General features: G+C 43.8%; 1 protein-coding gene across 2 annotated transcripts in view; it reads left to right on the top strand.

The window, feature by feature from the left end:
• Nucleotides 1-20,177, top strand: part of LOC106572907 (CDK5 and ABL1 enzyme substrate 2) — a 133,104-nt gene that overhangs the window by 26,467 nt on the left and 86,460 nt on the right. Inside the window, exons 3-4 of one of the 2 annotated variants that reach the window (XM_045696503.1) lie at nt 5,351-5,428; nt 13,234-13,336. In XM_045696503.1, the coding sequence (XP_045552459.1) occupies nt 5,351-5,428; nt 13,234-13,336 (181 nt within the window). The remainder of the gene's footprint in view (nt 1-5,350; nt 5,429-13,233; nt 13,337-20,177) is intronic. The other variant, XM_045696504.1, reaches the window with a different exon arrangement.

The following is a 20,177-nucleotide window of genomic DNA, read 5'->3' as shown; positions in this document are numbered from 1 at the left end:
TGTGTGTGTATATATATATATATATATACACACACATATATATATATATATATATATATACATATATATATATACATACATATACAGTGGGGCAAAAAAGTATTTAGTCAGCCACCAATTGTGCAAGTTCTCCCACTTAAAAAGATGAGAGGCCTGTAATTTTCATCATAGGTACACTTCAACTATGACAGACAAAATTAGAAAAAAAATCCAAAAAATCACATTGTAGGAGTTTTAATGAATTTATTTGCAAATTATGGTGGAAAATAAGTATTTGGTCAATAACAAAAGTTTATCTCAATACTTTGTTATATACCCTTTGATGGCAATGACACAGCTCAAACGTTTTCTGTAAGGTTTTCACACACTGTTGCTGGTATTTTGGCCCTTTCCTCCATGCAGATCTCCTCTAGAGTAGTGATGTTTTGGGGCTGTCGCTGGGCAACACGGACTTTCAACTCCCTCCAAAGATTTTCTATGGGGTTGAGATCTGGAGACTGGCTAGGCCACTCCAGGACCTTGAAATACTTCTTACGAAGCCACTCCTTTGTTGCCCGGGCGGTGTGTTTGGGATCATTGTCATGCTGAAAGACCCAGACACGTTTCGTCTTCAATGCCCTTGCTGATGGTAGGCTTTGTTACTTTGGTTCCAGCTCTCTGCAGGTCATTCACTAGGTCCCCCCGTGTGGTTCTGGGATTTTTGCTCACTGTTCTTGTGATCATTTTGACCCCACGGGGTGAGATCTCGCGTGGAGCCCCAGATCGAGGGAGATTATCAGTGGTCTTGTATGTCTTCCATTTCCTAATAATTGCTCCCACAGTTGATTTCTTCAAACCAAGCTGCTTACCTATTGCAGATTCAGTCTTCCCAGCCTGGTGCAGGTCTACAATTTTGTTTCTGGTGTCCTTTGACAGCTCTTTGGTCTTGGCCATAGTGGAGTTTGGAGTGTCACTGTTTGAGGTTGTGGACAGGTGTCTTTTATACTGATAACAAGTTCAAACAGGTACCATTAATACAGGTAACGAGTGGAGGACAGAGGAGCCTCTTAAAGAAGAAGTTACAGGTCTGTGAGAGCCAGAAATCTTGCTTGTTTGTAGGTGACCAAATACTTATTTTCCACCATAATTTGAAAATAAATTCATTAAAAATCCTACAATGTGATATTCTGGATTTTTTTTCTCATTTTGTCTGTCATAGTTGACGTGTACCTATGATGAAAATTACAGGCCTCTCATCTTTTTAAGTGGGAGAACTTGCACAATTGGTGGCTGACTAAATACTTTTTTGCCCCACTGTATATGTATATATATATATACACTGCTCAAAAAAATAAAGGGAACACTTAAACAACACAATGTAACTCCAAGTCAATCACACTTCTGTGAAATCAAACTGTCCACTTAGTAAGCAACACTGATTGACAATAAATGTCACATGCTGTTGTGCAAATGGAATAGACAACAGGTGGAAATTATAGGCAATTAGCAAGACACCCCCAATAAAGTAGTGGTTCAGCAGGTGGTGACCACAGACCACTTCTCAGTTCCTATGCTTCCTGGCTGATGTTTTGGTCACTTTTGAATGCTGGCGGTGCTTTCACTCTAGTGGTAGCATGAGACGGAATCTAAAACCCACACAAGTGGCTCAGGTAGTGCAGCTCATCCAGGATGGCACATCAATGCGAGCTGTGGCAAGAAGGTTTGCTGTGTCTGTCAGCGTAGTGTCCAGAACATGGAGGCGCTACCAGGAGACAGGCCAGTACATCAGGAGACGTGGAGGAGGCCGTAGGAGGGCAACAACCCAGCAGCAGGACCGCTACCTCCGCCTTTGTGCAAGGAGGAGCAGGAGGAGCACTGCCAGAGCCCTGCAAAATGACCTCCAGCAGGCCACAAATGTGCATGTGTCTGCTCAAACGGTCAGAAACAGACTCCATGAGGGTGGTATGAGGGCCCGACGTCCACAGGTGGGGGTTGTGCTTACAGCCCAACACCGTGCAGGACGTTTGGCATTTGCCAGAGAACACCAAGATTGGCAAATTCGCCACTGGCGCCCTGTGCTCTTCACAGATGAAAGCAGGTTCACACTGAGCACATGTGACAGACGTGACAGTCTGGAGACGCCGTGGAGAACGTTCTGCTGCCTGCAACATCCTCCAGCATGACCGGTTTGGCGGTGGGTCAGTCATGGTATGGGGTGGCATTTCTTTGGGGGGCCGCACAGCCCTCCATGTGCTCGCCAGAGGTAGCCTGACTGCCATTAGGTACCGAGATGAGATCCTCATACCCCTTGTGAGACCATATGCTGGTGTGGTTGGCCCTGGGTTCCTCTAATGCAAGACAATGCTAGACCTCATGTGGCTGGAGTGTGTCAGCAGTTCCTGCAAGACTAAGGCATTGATGCTATGGACTGGCCCGCCCGTTCCCCAGACCTGAATCCAATTGAGCACATCTGGGACATCATGTCTCGCTCCATCCACCAACGCCACGTTGTCCCACAGACTACCACCTCATCAGGAGCATGCCCAGGCGTTGTAGGGAGGTCATACAGGCACGTGGAGGCCACACACACTACTGAGCCTCATTTTGACTTGTTTTAAGGACATTACATCAAAGTTGGATCAGCCTGTAGTGTGGTTTTCCACTTTCATTTTGAGTGTGACTCCAAATCCAGACCTCCATGGGTTGATAAATTGGATTTCCATTGATTATTTTTGTGATTTTGTTGTCAGCACATTCAACTATGTAAAGAAAAAAGTATTTAATAAGATTATTTCTTTCATTCAGATCTAGGAAGTGTTGTTTAAGTGTTCCCTTTATTTTTTTGAGCAGTATATATACACAGCAGCTCTGACTCTGGGAATATAGTATGAAGTAGGAGCTCTGGCTCTGAGAATATGGTATGAAGTAGCAGCTCTGAGAATATGGTATGAAGTAGCAGCTCTGGGAATATGGTATGAAGTAGCAGCTCCGGCTCTGGGAATATGGTATGAAGTAGCAGCTCTGGAGAGGCAGCTCTGGGAATATGGTATGAAGTAGAAGCTCTGGGAATATGGTATGAAGTAGCAGCTCTGGGAATATGGTATGAAGTAGCAGCTCTGGCTCTGGGAATATGGTATGAAGTAGCAGCTCTGGGAATATGGTGTGAAGTAGGAGCACTGCTCTGGGAATATGGTGTGAAGTAGCAGCTCTGGGAATATGGTATGAAGTAGCAGCTCTGGGAATATGGTATGAAGTAGCAGCTCTGGGAATATGGTATGAAGTAGCAGCTCTGGGAATATGGTATGAAATAGCAGCTCTGGCTCTGGGAATATGGTATGAAGTAGCAGCTCTGAGAATATGGTATGAAGTAGCAGCTCTGAGAATATGGTATGAAGTAGCAGCTCTGAGAATATGGTATGAAGTAGCAGCTCTGAGAATATGGTATGAAGTAGCAGCTCTGGGAATATGGTATGAAGTAGCAGCTCTGGCTCTGGGAATATGGTATGAAATAGCAGCTCTGGCTCTGGGAATATGGTATGAAGTAGCAGCTCTGGGAATATGGTATGAAGTAGCAGCTCTGAGAATATGGTGTGAAGTAGCAGCTCTGGCTCTGAGAATATGGTATGAAGTAGGAGCACTGGCTCTGGGAGTATGGTGTGAAGTAGCAGCTCTGGGAATATGGTATGAAGTAGCAGCTCTGGGAATATGGTATGAAGTAGCAGCTCTGGGAATATGGTATGAAGTAGAAGCTCTGGGAATATGGTATGAAGTAGCAGCTCTGGCTCTGGGAGTATGGTATGAAGTAGCAGCTCTGAGAATATGGTGTGAAGTAGGAGCACTGGCTCTGGGAGTATGGTGTGAAGTAGCGGCTCTGGGAATATGGTATGAAGTAGGAGCACTGGCTCTGGGAGTATGGTGTGAAGTAGCAGCTCTGGGAATATGGTATGAAGTAGCAGCTCTGGGAATATGGTATGAAGTAGCAGCTCTGAGAATATGGTATGAAGTAGGAGCACTGGCTCTGGGAGTATGGTATGAAGTAGCAGCTCTGAGAATATGGTATGAAGTAGCAGTCTGGCTCTGGGAGTATGGTGTGAAGTAGCGGCTCTGGGAATATGGTGTGAAGTAGGAGCACTGGCTCTGGGAGTATGGTGTGAAGTAGCAGCTCTGGGAATATGGTGTGAAGTAGCAGCTCTGGGAGTATGGTGTGAAGTAGCAGCTCTGGGAATATGGTGTGAAGTAGCAGCTCTGGCTCTGGGAATATGGTATGAAGTAGGAGCACTGGCTCTGGGAGTATGGTGTGAAGTAGCAGCTCTGGGAATATGGTATGAAGTAGCAGCTCTGGGAATATGGTATGAAGTAGCAGCTCTGGCTCTGGGAATATGGTATGAAGTAGCAGCTCTGGGAATATGGTATGAAGTAGCAGTCTGGCTCTGGGAATATGGTATGAAGTAGCAGCTCTGGGAATATGGTATGAAGTAGCAGCTCTGGGAATATGGTATGAAGTAGGTGCACTGTGTAACGTTAGCTGTTAGCCATTGGCCACATCTGATCCTCCAGCTGATACAGGTAGACATGCGAGGGCACCACAACACACAGCGCCCTTGTTTCCACCTAGGTGTAGGACGTTTCCCTTTTAATACAGTTCAGTGGTAGCCTGGAACATCTAGAATGAACTCTACCCACCAGCCTATTTCAGTGGTGCTGTGTTGACATGCAGTTCACAGGTAAATACTGCCAAAGTTGAGGACTTTTAGATGAAAGTCAAAAAGTACAATTGCATGTAGTGCCAGACATGTCTGTCTGTCTGTCTGTCTGTCTGTCTGTCTGTCTGTCTGTCTGTCTGTCTGTCTGTCTGTCTGTCTGTCTGTCTGTCTGTCTGTCTGTCTGTCTGTCTGTCTGTCTGTCTGTCTGTCTGTCTGTCTGTCTGTGTCTCTCTCTGTCTCTCTCTGTCTCTCTCTGTCTCTCTCTGTCTCTGTGTCTCTCTCTGTCTCTCTCTCTCTCTCTCTCTGTGTCTCTCTGTCTCTGTGTCTCTCTCTGTCTCTCTCTCTCTCTGTGTGTCTCTCTCTGTCTCTCTCTCTCTCTGTGTCTCTCTCTGTCTCTCTCTCTCTGTGTCTCTCTCTGTCTCTCTCTCTCCGTGTCTCTCTCTCTCTGTGTCTCTCTCCGTGTCTCTCTGTCTCTCTCTGTCTCTCTCTGTCTCTCTGTCTCTCTCTGTCTCTCTCTGTGTCTCTCTCTGTCTCTCTCTGTCTCTGTCTCTCTCTCTCTCTCTCTGTCTCTCTCTGTGTGTCTCTGTCTCTCTCTGTGTCTCTCTCTGTGTGTCTCTCTCTCTGTGTCTCTCTCTCTAACATTTTGTTTCTGTTGTTTTTGTTTCTAGGATAGTGTTGATCTGTGCCAAGCGTTCTCTGTGTGCAGCCTTCTCAGTGTTACCCTATGGAGAGAGCTTTCACATCAGGTACAGTACAGCGTTTTCCCTTCACACTATGCTGAGCAGTGTGTCAAGTTCAGTACTGTGCTGCTTCCTCACACCATTAAATAGCACAAACTCTGCTGTTCAGTCACATGATCACACTATTTTATGAAGCACTGAGCATTTCTGTTCATTCACACATTGCTACTGGTAGCTGGTGGTGTAGACTGCAAAACAATGCTAAATATGAACACCCATAATGCATTGCATCCTGGTAGCTGATAGTGTAGATTGCAAAACAATGCTAAATATGAACATCCATAATGCATTGCACCCTGTGACTGAGTCATGAATGGACCCAGACACTGTTTTGTCCCGTCATCCATCCTGGAGTCAAGCTGTGTCCCCGTGTGTCACCCATTCCTACGTTCCCTGAGTCACAGACCTGCAAGCTAGGCCGTCGTCCTCTCCCCTCCCCCTCATCAGTCCTTCTCACAACCTCCTCAGCTCTCTGTCCCCTCCTGGGGTCTCCATGTGTCCCTGTGTCTCACCCCTTCTCACCCCTCAGCTCTCTGTCCCCTCCTGGGGTCTCCATGTGTCCCTGTCTCACCCCTTCTCACCCCTCAGCTCTCTGTCCCCTCCTGGGGTCTCCATGTGTCCCTGTCTCACCCCTTCTCACCCCTCAGCTCTCTGTCCCCTCCTGCGGTCACCATGTGTCCCTGTGTCTCACCCCTTTCCTCTCTCTCCTTAACCCCTCGCCCGCTCCTCATTCCTCTCCTCTCTCCTTAACCCCTCGCCCGCTCTTCACCCCTCTCCTCTCTCTCCTTAACCCCTCGCCCCCTCTTCACCCCTCTCCTCTCTCTCCTTAACCCCTCACCCCCTCCTCACCCCTCTCCTCTCTCTCCTTAACCCCTCGCCCCCTCCTCACCCCTCTCCTCTCTCCTTAACCCCTCGCCCCCTCTTCACCCCTCTCCTCTCTCTCCTTAGCCCCTCGCCCCCTCCTCTCCTCTCTCCTTAACCCCTCGCCCCCTCTTCACCCCTCTCCTCTCTCTCCTTAACCCCTCGCCCCTCCTCCTCTCTCCTTGCCCCCTCCTCCTCTCTCCTTACCCCCTCCTCTCTCCTTATCCCCTCGCCCCCTCCTCTCTCTCACTCACCCATCTCTGCCTGTCCTCTTAATTGTTGTATTCTGGCTTCCTCTGATAGAAATAACCAGAGATCATGGCCAGACAGTAACATAACAGTCCAGTACTCTACCTGCACTGTCACGTCCACCCCCAGAGAGTAGAGGGCAGCCATTTTACAGGAACAACACGGAACGGGGAGAGAGGGGGAGAATGAATCAGTCAACAAACACACCCTTCAGCGCGAAGCTGCCGCACGAAGCTGCCGCACGAAGCTGCCGCACGAAGCTGCCGCACGAAGCTGTAGCTTCTCTCTCTTTTTCTGTCTCTGTTTCCACAACCTAATGAAACATTCTAGGAACCTTTTTTAAAACAGCAGATTAAAAGTGTTCTCTGGGAATGTTCTTGCAACATCAGGCAAATGTTTTATACAAACATTTTATAATCATCACCACGGCTTCACAGTTTTTGTGTTGTGAGAACATTTGCCACGACCTAACAAATGTTCTTACCAATTATGGTTTTCTGGGTAGGGAGTGCTCTACGCTGGTCTGTGGGACTCTTTTAAAAGCATCTGTCAGTTTAAAGAAAGAGCAGACTCCTCAAGCAGCCTCTATTCCCTGCGTGCGTGTCTCAGTCTCCTAAGGAGAGAGCGGGACAGAGGGAGAGAGAGCGGGACAGAGGATTGTCTTGGATTTGGGTATAACTGGCTGTGCTTACAGTAGGTGTCACTTTGATATAGAGCAGATACACTGCTAACCACAAACGGCAGCTACGTTATTTACAGAGAGTGTGAAAGAGAGAGAGCATTCTGAGCTTAGTAGGGTCTGTATGCCAAATGGTACCCTATTCCCTATGGGGCCCTGGTCAAAAGTAGTGCACTATAAAGGGAATAGGGTGCCATTTGGGACCCTTGCTGGGTCTCTCTTCATGGTGTGTTATCAGCTGCCTCAGCCTTCCTGTCTCATCTTCGCTGTATTTCTCCTGTACACGTTTAGTACTTTTACACTGCCACAGATCAGTCAAAGTGCACTGCCATGGCTGTTCCTTTAGTAGGGCCTAGTGCCTGCTAGATTCTACTACATTACCATGGCTGTTCCTTTAGTAGGGCCTAGTGCCTGCTAGATTCTACTACATTACCATGGCTGTTCCTCTAGTAGGGCCTAGTGCCTGCTAGATTCTACTACATTACCATGGCTGTTCCTTTAGTAGGGCCTAGTGCCTGTTAGATTCTACTACATTACCATGGCTGTTCCTTTAGTAGGGCCTAGTGCCTGCTAGATTCTACTACATTACCATGGCTGTTCCTTTAGTAGGGCCTAGTGCCTGTTAGATTCTACTACATTACCATGGCTGTTCCTTTAGTAGGGCCCAGTGCCTGCTAGATTCTACTACATTACCATGGCTGTTCCTTTAGTAGGGCCTAGTGCCTGCTAGATTCTACTACATTACCATGGCTGTTCCTCTAGTAGGGCCTAGTGCCTGTTAGATTCTACTACATTACCATGGCTGTTCCTTTAGTAGGGCCTAGTGCCTGCTAGATTCTACTACATTACCATGGCTGTTCCTTTAGTAGGGCCCAGTGCCTGCTAGATTCTACTACATTACCATGGCTGTTCCTTTAGTAGGGCCCAGTGCCTGCTAGATTCTACTACATTACCATGGCTGTTCCTTTAGTAGGGCCCAGTGCCTGTTAGATTCTACTACATTACCATGGCTGTTCCTTTAGTAGGGCCTAGTGCTGAGCGATTAACCCCAAAATATTTTATTTATTTTTCGAACTGCCTTCGGTTAAATTATTTTAATTGAATTTCATTCATATTTTTTCTGTGAGCTTAATAGATGCGCACGGCGAGGCGTGGCTTAACGTGACCACACCCCCCGAGTAGGGTACAGTCCTAGAGTAGTCCTGTTACTGCCATGTAATTAGACTACCTTTGGTGTCCTCCTAGGATAGTCCTGTTACTGCCATGTAATTAGACTAACTTTGGTGTTATCCTAGGATAGTCCTGTTACTGCCATGTAATTAGACTAACTTTGGTGTCATCCTAGGATAGTCCTGTTACTGCCATGTAATTAGACTAACTTTGGTGTCATCCTAGGATAGTCCTGTTACTGCCATGTAATTAGACTAACTTTGGTGTCATCCTAGGATAGTCCTGTTACTGCCATGTAATTAGACTAACTTTGGTGTCATCCTAGGATAGTCCTGTTACTGCCATGTAATTAGACTAACTTTGGTGTCATCCTAGGATAGTCCTGTTACTGCCATGTAATTAGACTAACTTTGGTGTCATCCTAGGATAGTCCTGTTACTGCCATGTAATTAGACTAACTTTGGTGTCATCCTAGGATAGTCCTGTTACTGCCATGTAATTAGACTAACTTTGGTGTCCTCCTAGGATAGTCCTGTTACTGCCATGTAATTAGACTAACTTTGGTGTTATCCTAGGATAGTCCTGTTACTGCCATGTAATTAGACTAACTTTGGTGTCATCCTAGGATAGTCCTGTTACTGCCATGTAATTAGACTAACTTTGGTGTCATCCTAGGATAGTCCTGTTACTGCCATGTAATTAGACTAACTTTGGTGTCATCCTAGGATAGTCCTGTTACTGCCATGTAATTAGACTAACTTTGGTGTCATCCTAGGATAGTCCTGTTACTGCCATGTAATTAGACTAACTTTGGTGTCATCCTAGGATAGTCCTGTTACTGCCATGTAATTAGACTAACTTTGGTGTCATCCTAGGATAGTCCTGTTACTGCCATGTAATTAGACTAACTTTGGTGTCATCCTAGGATAGTCCTGTTACTGCCATGTAATTAGACTAACTTTGGTGTCATCCTAGGATAGTCCTGTTACTGCCATGTAATTAGACTAACTTTGGTGTCCTCCTAGGATAGTCCTGTTACTGCCATGTAATTAGACTAACTTTGGTGTCATCCTAGGATAGTCCTGTTACTGCCATGTAATTAGACTAACTTTGGTGTTATCCTAGGATAGTCCTGTTACTGCCATGTAATTAGACTAACTTTGGTGTCCTCCTAAGCAAACTTTACTGACACTTTTTTTTTCTCTTCGTTTCAATAAATGTTTTCAGCAGCCTCTTCATTATTAACAACAGTTGTCACAACAACAAATTATTTGCATGATACCTGTTCTGCCAATCTAATGTGTTACCCGACCTGCTAACACTGACAGTAAAGCTATCACATAATACTTACGTCACTGTTTGTTTACCCCTAGTTTTTTTTGCTGGCTAGCTAGAAGTTAATCTGAATCTAATTCTCTAGTCTTAGATACAGCAGACCCCTTGACTTTTTCCACATTTTGTTACGTTACAGCCTTATTCTAAAATGGATTAAATAAATAAATAAATCCTCAGCAATCAGCACACAATACCCCATAATGACAAAGCGAAAACAGAAATACCTTATTTACATAAGTATTCAGACCCATTGCTATGACACTTGAAATTGATCTCAGGTGCTTCCTGTTCCCATTGATCATTCTTGAGATGTTTCTACAACTTGATTGGAGTACACCTGTGGTAAATTCAATTGATTGGACATGATTTGGAAAGGCACACACCTGTCTATTTAAGGTCCTACAGTTAACAGTGCATGTCAGAGAAAAAAACCAAGCCATGAGGTCGAAGGAATTGTCCGTGGAGCTCCGAGACAGGATTGTGTTGAGGCACAGATCTGGGGAATGGTACGAAAACATTTCTCCAGCATTGAAAGTCCCCAAGAACACAGTGGCCTCCATCATTCTTAAATGGAAGAAGTTTGGAACCACCAAGACTCTTCCTAGAGCTGGCCACCGGGCCAAACTGAGCAATCTGTGAAGGGCCTTGGTCAGGGAGGTGACCAAGAATCTGATGGTCACTCTGACAGAGCTCCAGAGTTCCTCTGTGAAGATGGGAGAACCTTCCAGAAGGACAACCATCTCTGCAGCACTTCACCAATCAGGTCTTTATGGTAGAGTGGCCACACAGAAGCCACTCCTCAGTAAAAGGCACATGACAGTCTTTGTTTGCCAAAAGACACCTAAAGGACTCTCAGACCATGAGTTACAAGATTCTCTGGTCTGATGAAACCAAGATTGAACTATTTGGCAGGAATGTCGAGCGTCAAGTCTGGAGGAAACCTGGCACCATCTTTACGGTGAAGCATGGTGGTGGCAGCATCATGCTGTGGGGATGTTTTTCAGTGGAAGGGAATGGGACACTAGTCAGGATCGAGGCAAAGATGAACGGCGCAAAGTACGGAGATCCTTGTTGAAAACCTGCTCCAGAGAACTCAGGACCTCAGACTGGGGCGAAGGTTCACCTACCAACAGGACAACGACCCACAGCGCACAGCCAAGACAACGCAGGAGTGGCTTGAGCCCGGACTTGTACCTGATCCAACATCTCTGGAGAGACCAGAAAATAGCTGTGCAGCGACGCTCCCCATCCAACCTGACAGAGCTTGAGAGGATCTGCAGAGAAGAATGGGAGAAACTCCCCAAATACAGGTGTGCCAAGCTTGTAGCGTCATACCCAAGAAGACTCAAGGCTGTAATCGCTGACAAAGGTGCTTCAATAAAGTACTGAGTAAAGGGTCTGAATACTTATGCAAATGTGATATTTCAGTTTATTTTTTATTAATTAGCAAAAATGTCTAAACTTGTTTTTGCTTTGTCATTAGGGAGTATTGTGTGTAAATTGATGAGGGAAAAATTACAATTTAATCTATTTTGGAATAAGACCGTAACGTAACAAAATGTGGAAAAAGTCAAGGTGTCTGAATACTTCCCGAATGCACTGTACGCTGCATAACTACTTCCAGTCTTTGCCTACCCTTGAACGGTGTAGGTATTTAGAAAAGTTGATTCTTCTTGACTATGTCCTTTCAACTTGTCAGATACCAGCTGGGAATATACAACCCTTTCAAATAGCCCAAAGTACCGTATGGCGATATCTACACCTACTTGGTGGAATCTCAAGGTTTGCATAATACCCAAATGCAGAAGAATAGTATAGCTGTTATTGAAACGTATACAACTCACTAGTTCTTACTACAAGCTAACTAGCAAGCTTTATGCAAAGAAACTTATGGATGATAAAGTGCTTTAACACATAAATGTATCAAGTAACCTGAGCCCGCGGCTTTTCATCATCGACACGGCCTGAAACAATGAGGTTCGTCTAACCTGTTCCTTGGCCAGGGGATGAAACGTAATTTGCCTTCCAGCATTTTGAAAGCAGGGTTAGTTAGCTAGTTGAAGGAAGTCCATTTGGAATCAGCTCGTTGGCTGATCGTCGTGGCGTACGTTCCATGCGACAGTTTATCTGTTTATAAATTTTTACGTTTTAGAATGAAAAGTGTTTTTAGGTATGACGACGTTTTGTTGATTGAGACAAACAAGGAAGTATGTTTAAAAATGGCCACCTTAAAAGAAGGCACAGTGATGCCGCAACATTGGGGTTTTAACCCCATAAATGATTGGGAGTTTATTTATATAGAGTGTGCAACTCTCTTTATTTATTACAGTTTCTTGGCCGTTTTCTCTACTACACTAAATAATATTCTCTTGGTGTGCATCAGCTCATGCTTTTTATATTTAAAAAAAATGGCCAACCAAGCAAATCCAAAATGTTTTATAGAATGAAAATAAAGAATAATACAGCCGTTGTCAGGTTAAAGTAGAGAATTTAACAGTAAAGTAAGAAGGTACAGCTGTGCCTGATTCCAGGTCACGGTCACGTTAAGACCTGCCGTGTTTATCTATAATATGCACATTGCGCTGCAGTTTCTCTAGAGATAAATCTGATCATGGCCGAACGGTGTGATGTAGTTTCCAACAGGCCAAATGTTCTACATAGTTTACAGCAGAAAACGTGATAATGAACTACAATGACCATAATCCATTGTGTGACTACTTGTCCGGGTCTGTTTTATTTTCTGCTACATAAGAGACACGATCAAGAGGGAGAGCAGTTGCTTCTCCAGGTGTTGCTATTCGGCTGTCATAAAAGCTTTATTTACTTCGATTAACTACTAAAATAGTTGTTGTTTTTTGTCAGACAACATAGACAGCAGCTCTATAGAGATGAGATGATGACTTGGAATGAAATAATAAAGTCATCAAATAAAACAAATGTAATATATGTGAATAGCTGATGGTTAATTAATGGGCAGTGACTATCGCCATGGGACTTTTCTTAGTTGTTTTGTTCTGTGTTAAAGCAGTCAGCTCACATAATGAAGTCGTGATTTTAATAATTAAACCGAAGCTAAATCGACCTCAAAAAGCACCAGTAGGGCTTACTGCCTGACAGACTATACTACTGTACAACTGTCTGCCATCATGAATAATGAATGGTGATCTGCCTAGTCTAGGAAGAGCTCCACTTTGAAGTTCTTCCCCCGTCCAAAGACATGGTTCAGGCTATCATAATTCCAGACTTAATTTAACGACCATAACCTGTCTCCTGTGTCTGGAACTCTCCCTCTACCTCTCTGCTCTGTCTGGAACTCTCCCTCTCTGCTGTGTCTGGACTCTTTCATGGATCCCATTAGCGACTGTTAAATGCTATGGGACTGGTGGGGTCTTAAAGCTCTAAAGTAATTTTCATCTCTCTTTCTCTCCTCATTTTTATTCTCTCTCTCTCCGACTCTCTCTCTCTCTCTCTCTCTCTCTCTCTCTCTCTCTCTCTCTCTCTCTCTCTCTCTCTACAGTGACCCCAAGTTGGACAGGTATAGGCATTCATCAGGGAACATCTCTACCAGTCTGGAGATGATGCCTGGACTCGAAGGGTTTGAACTGGAGCCCTACGGCAAGGTACTGGACACACTGTACTTATCCCCCCCCAAAGGAGGTTTGGGATTTACTTGTATTTGTTTTTCATATCACATAAACGTTTGAGCTGAACGAAAACATGTTACCAAGAAAACATTTCAATGTTTTTTTGTTGTTGTTGTTGTGTATCTTCTATTGTAAGTTTTTTAAATGTTCCACTGTAGGTGTCATTTGGACATAAATACTGTACAACTTGACTTAATAACACAGATGTTTGTTTAAAGTGGAACTGACAGCATTTCAGCAACATGAAATCTCATTAAAACCTGTTCACGTACACCCCCAGGAAGAAGCGAGCACTTCAATATGATCATTTTCACGTTTTCATATACTGAGGCATTCGTGAAAATTCTAGAGCAATATAGAGTGGTAAAGCGGCCGTGCGTTTGGACAATTAATAGACACTGCAGTAAATAAAACCGAATTAAAAACATCTGTCTCTTCCAGGACCGGAGTCTACACAGACCGGTGCGCTATAGCCAATCAGAGCTACAATAGGTCTTTATACAAACAAGCAATTTGCCACACGGTCCGGCCATCATTCACTATGAACTGGACTGTGTGTTTACAGGAAGTAGGGCCTGTCATCATTCACTATGAACTGGACTGTGTGTTTACAGGCAGTAGGACCTGTCATCATTCACTATGAACTGGACTGTGTGTTTACAGGCAGTAGGACCTGCCATCATTCACTATGAACTGGACTGTGTGTTTACAGGCAGTAGGGCCTGTCATCATTCACTATGAACTGGACTGTGTGTTTACAGGCAGTAGGACCTGTCATCATTCACTATGAACTGGACTGTGTGTTTACAGGAAGTAGGGTCTGTCATCATTCACTATGAACTGGACTGTGTGTTTACAGGAAGTAGGGCCTGTCATCAGTAGCAACAGCACGACTTTAGATCATTAGAACAAATTCACCAAAAACCACAAAATACACCTGAATGGATTTCTGCAAAATATTGTATATAAACACCACGGGAGTCCTCTTACATTTGGGAACTATTGATCAAACAACCATGAAAAGGTTGGCTCTCTCTTTCTCCCTCAGAGTTACGCACATCAACAACAACAAGATCAACAACTAATGCTAGCCAGAGAGAGATGAGCTAAAATGTAAAGAAAGAAACATTAGATAAATCTGCATACTTTTTCAGCTAGTTGGCCGTTAAAATTGATCAACTATGGGGAATTGTAGCCTACTTCGTCCTTCTGCAGCTTGCCTGCCAACGCATGTTTGTCCCAACCAAGCACCCAAGCTAACTGGCTAAAGTTGGCTAGCTTGCTAGCTATTTCCAGACACAAATTAGAGAACAGCTCACTCTGATCATTTTACTCTCCCTAGCAGAGGCTGTTAGGCTGTTTTCATCATATCTAGAGCGTTCTTGACTAACTATTACTTTCTTTGCTTAAGTTTACTGATATCGGTCATATTCAACGGGTAGATAGCCAGAGTGAATTTGCGAAAGCAAGACATATAACTGGATAACGGTCGTTCAAGTTCAGCATATGCTAGCATAGCAAAGTGATTCACATTTCTTACTAGCTGACCAAATGACACCTGCAGCTCTAGCTGTGTAGCCAATGAAAAAACGATATGAGGGGGGAAAGGTCAGTCACTCCTCCAATGACATGACATCCTCCTAGCTAGCTAGCTAACGTTAGGCTCCTTACAGTTCCTTAGACAGCTGCGCCACTCGGGAGGCCGCGGAATTTGATATTTTTGACTGATTGTCTGTTTGTTTCATATCTGCAAAGAAGTTAAAACGCTGTCAGTTCCACTTGAAATCACTGAACATAACAGGCACTTCTTAGAGCTTGTATTCAGTGGAGATTTTAGCATGTAAATCTTGGTGGGGCAAAACAAAAATTAAGTTGGATGCATGCCTGCACAGCCACTACACAACACAACACTAAACAATACATGAATTGCACTATAACGGAGACAAGCGGTGCCCACAAACTGTTAGGGCCTACATAAAGCTGTCCCACAGCAGAGTCCCAACATCTTACCACTGCTACACTTGGCTATCAGCGGAGCCTTGTCTGGCAGTGAAACAGTTCATTCAGCCTCATTTACTGGCTTTTAAAAAAAACATAGCTGATATGTCTGACTTGCTTAAATAAATGTGGTTTCTAATGACAATTGAGATGTACAAACTATGGCATAAGGGGACGACAAGCGGATAAGAGGCAATCCGTAATTTCGATTAAGACATTAATGAGCGAGCTAGGACGGACGTAGTCAATATAACTATTTGTTCAGCACTTTTGAAATGTACAGCGACAGAATTCAGAATATGGGCCGTTCTTACAGTGTTCTCCCGTACACCAAGTCAGAACCGTAGGATAAATTAAGGGGGCATACAAGCAGACAATGAAAGCTCTTACAATATTCAATGGTTACATTTCTCTAAAACAGATTATAGGCTACACGTGCACAACCAAGTCAGAACAGTAGGCGGAATTAAGAGGGGTAAATATTATTAAAGTGAGGCACATGGGCTACTAACATCTTACTACACAACATACAGTTAGTATTACTTTCTTAGCTACAGTATACAGATCTCCCTGGCATATTAAGTAATTTATGCAGCAGCAAACAATACATTTTTGGACTCACCTTGTTGTGCTGTGCTCACTTGAACACGAAAGATCTTCAGGACGTAGCTCTAGAAAGAGGCCGGATTTACAATTCCGAGTTGGATGAGGGTTCAAAACGTATTTTCCCAGTCGGAACTCGTTTATTCCCGACTTCCCAGTTGTCTTGAACTCACTGAAGTCAAGTTTTTCGCAGTTCCGAGTTAATAGTTGTATTTGCGCGTGGCACAAATCATGTTTTATTGACAGCATGGCCAATGTTGAATGTTATTCGAATGTCATCATTTTAAACTTGTAAAAGAGCCCCTTAATCCCAGATTTGGGAACCACACAGCCACTGTCACTGATTCCTTTCAAACCACTCGTTGAATTTGCGATTTCCAACTTGTTGTGTAATGTCCAATGTCCGACGAGCACCGATACGTTTTATTTATAAGTTATCTTCATTATTTCTCTTCATATGACAAGGATTTAAAAGGATTTGCCAGTAGATTGTCGACTTGATTCATGATGACCGCTTGCTAGCTAAGACTTTATGAAAGTATGATGTTGACATGATCAGTCCAATCAAAGCTACTGTAGATATAACGTGATTTGACGTCATTTTATCTGTGGCCAATGACCTTGAGCCTTCTTGGATGGGCACTTCTAATGTTACTCTCTGGCAGCACCCAAGGGGCTAGAATTAGCCTTAGACTTGGCAGTGACGAAGTGTCCCCATGAGTGACAGCGCACTGAGCCAATCACGGCGCTACGCTCCGTATTTTCAGCTGGCTTGCCCCACCACCACAGAAAGCACTGAGCTAGGCTGAAACACCTGCATTTTGGAGCTGCCTTACTCAAGAAAACTAAACTAAAAAGAGGCAATGTTTGTATGTGGCTTTATTAACTCAATGATATATATATTTTTTACATTGTTTGCAAACTAATATGTGACACATATTAATGTCAAAATAACATTCAAAAAGGTGGGGCTCTAAACAGGTGGGGCTCTGCCACCTGCCCTGAATGACGGGTCGCCACTGCTCGTATTTGAGCCAGGTGACTATTTCCTTAATGCACACAGCTTTTACTCATTTGCATAGTTATTATTTAATTCCAGCATTCACGTCCAACATTTTAATCAATTTCTTCATTTCCTGCACTGTCATTTACACGCTGTCAAGTTTCTGTTGTTTTAGAATGCCTCTACAAAAATAAACTTTTCCTTGACAGAATAATTGTTCTCCCCCGGACTGCTTTTTCGTCAGTTCTTACTCCGGCCACTAGAGGGCGATCAGACCATTTCTAAGGTCAAATCCATAAAATAAAATTGTATTTGTCACATGCTTCATAAACAACAGGTGTAGACTAACAGTGAAATTCTTACTTAAGAGCCCTTTCCAGCAATGCAGTGATTTATTTTTATTTTTTATAAATAATAACACAAGGAATAAACACAATTTGTCTCTATACACGGGGTACCAGGTAATAATGTGGCTATATATACACGGGGTACCAGGTAATAATGTGGCTATATATACACGGGGTACCAGGTAATAACTTGGCTATATATACACGGGGTACCAGGTAATAATGTGGCTATATATACACGGGGTACCAGGTAATAACTTGGCTATATATACACGGGGTACCAGGTAATAACGTGGCTATATATACACGGGGTACCAGGTAATAACTTGGCTATATATACACGGGGTACCGGGTAATAACTTGGCCATATATACTTGGGGTACCAGGTAATAACGTGGCTATATATACACAGGGTACCAGGTAATAACTTGGCTATATATTCACGGGGTACCAGGTAATAACTTGGCTATATATACACGGGGTACCAGGTAATAACGTGGCTATATATACACAGGGTACCAGGTAATAACTTGGCTATATATACACGGGGTACCAGGTAATAACGTGGCTATATATACACAGGGTACCAGGTAATAACTTGGCTATATATTCACGGGGTACCAGGTAATAACTTGGCTATATATTCACGGGGTACCAGGTAATAACTTGGCTATATATACACGGGGTACCAGGTAATAACTTGGCTATATATACACGGGGTACCGGGTAATAATGTGGCTATATATACACGGGGTACCGGGTAATAACTTGGCTATATATACACGGGGTACCGGGTAATAACTTGGCTATATATACACGGGGTACCGGGTAATAACTTGGCTATATATACACAGGGTACCGGGTAATAACGTGGCTATATATACACAGGGTACCGGGTAATAACGTGGCTATATATACACGGGGTACTGGGTAATAACTTGGCTATATATACACAGGGTACCAGGTAATAACTTGGCTATATATACACGGGGTACCAGGTAATAACTTGGCTATATATACACAGGGTACCAGGTAATAACTTGGCTATATATACACGGGGTACCGGGTAATAACGTGGCTATATATACACGGGGTACCGGGTAATAACTTGGCTATATATACACAGGGTACCGGGTAATAACTTGGCTATATACACAGGGTACCGGGTAATAACTTGGCTATATATACACAGGGTACCAGGTAATAACTTGGCTATATACACGGGGTACCAGATAATAACTTGGCTATATATACACAGGGTACCGGGTAATAACTTGGCTATATACAGTACACAGGGTACCAGGTAATAATGTGGCTATATATACTTGGGGTACCGGGTAATAACTTGGCTATATATACACGGGGTACCGGGTAATAACTTGGCTATATATACACGGGGTACCAGGTAATAACTTGGCTATATATACGGGGTACCGGGTAATAACTCAGTCTGGAAGACTGAAACAGGTTTCCCTCAAGAATTTCCCTGTATTTAGCGCCATCCATCATTCCTTCAATTCTGACTAGTTTCCCAGTCCCTGCCGATGAAAAACATCCCCCACAGCATGATGCTGCCACAACCATGCTTCACTGTGGGGATGGTGTTCTCGGGGTGATGAGAAGTGTTGGGTTTGCGCCAGACATAAGGTTTTTACTTGATGGCCAAAAAGCTCAATTTTAGTCTCATCTGACCAGAGTCTCCCACATGCCTTTTGGAATATTCCTTTTGGAACATTCCTTTTGGAATATGGGAACACCAAACATGTTTGCTTATTTTTTTCTTTAAGCAATGGATCTAACATTAAGTAACCCAATTTTGAGATGTGAGGTATCACAATCTCTTTCAATAATGGCAGGAATGGAGGAGGTCTTTATACTAGTGAGATTGCTAAAGCGAACACCGCCATCTTTAATTTTGCCCAACCTAGATCGAGGCACAGACACGGTCTCAATGGGGAAAGCTGAGCTGACTACACTGACTGTGCTAGTGGCAGACTCCACTAAACTAGCAGGCTGGCTAACAGCCTGCTGCCTGGCCTGCACCCTATTTCATTGTGGAGCTAGAGGAGTTAGAGCCCTGTCTATGTTCGTAGATAAGATGAGAGCACCCCTCCAGCTAGGATGGAGTCCGTCACTCCTCAACAGGCCAGGCTTGGTCCTGTTTGTGGGTGAGTCTCAGAAAGAGGGCCAGTTATCTACAAATTCTATCTTTTGGGAGGGGCAGAATACAGTTTTCAACCAGCGATTGAGTTGTGAGACTCTGCTGTAGAGCTCATCACTCCCCCTAACTGGGAGGGGGCCAGAGACAATGAATCGATGCCGACACATCTTTCTAGCTGATTTACACGCTGAAGCTATGTTGCGCTTGGTGACCTCTGACTGTTTCATCCTAACATCGTTGGTGCCGACGTGGATAACAATATCCCTCTACTCTCTACACTCGCCAGTTTTAGCTGTGGCACCAGTTTCATGGTGCCACTTGCTTGGTGGTGTTGCAGGGCCTTTCAGAACAGGTGTATATATACTGAGATCATGTGACAGATCATGTGACACTTAGATTGCACATAGGTGGACTTTATTTAACTAATCATGTGACTTCTGAAGGTAATTGGTTGCACCAGATCTTATTTAGGGGCTTCATAGCAAAGGGGGTGAATACATATGCAAACACCATTTTTTCGTTTTATTTTTTAGAATTCTTTGAAACAAGTAATTTTTTTCATTTCACTTGACCAATTTGGACTATTTTGTGTTTGTCCATTACATGAAATCCAAATAAAAATCAATTTAAATTACAGGTTGTAATGAAACAAAATAGGAAAAACGCCAAGGGGGATGAATACTTTTGCAAGGCACTGTGATTGAT

This window comes from Salmo salar, chromosome ssa15 (genome assembly GCF_905237065.1).
Source record: "Salmo salar chromosome ssa15, Ssal_v3.1, whole genome shotgun sequence".
Lineage (NCBI taxonomy): Eukaryota > Metazoa > Chordata > Actinopteri > Salmoniformes > Salmonidae > Salmo > Salmo salar.
This window is presented reverse-complemented; position numbering and strand designations above follow the sequence as displayed.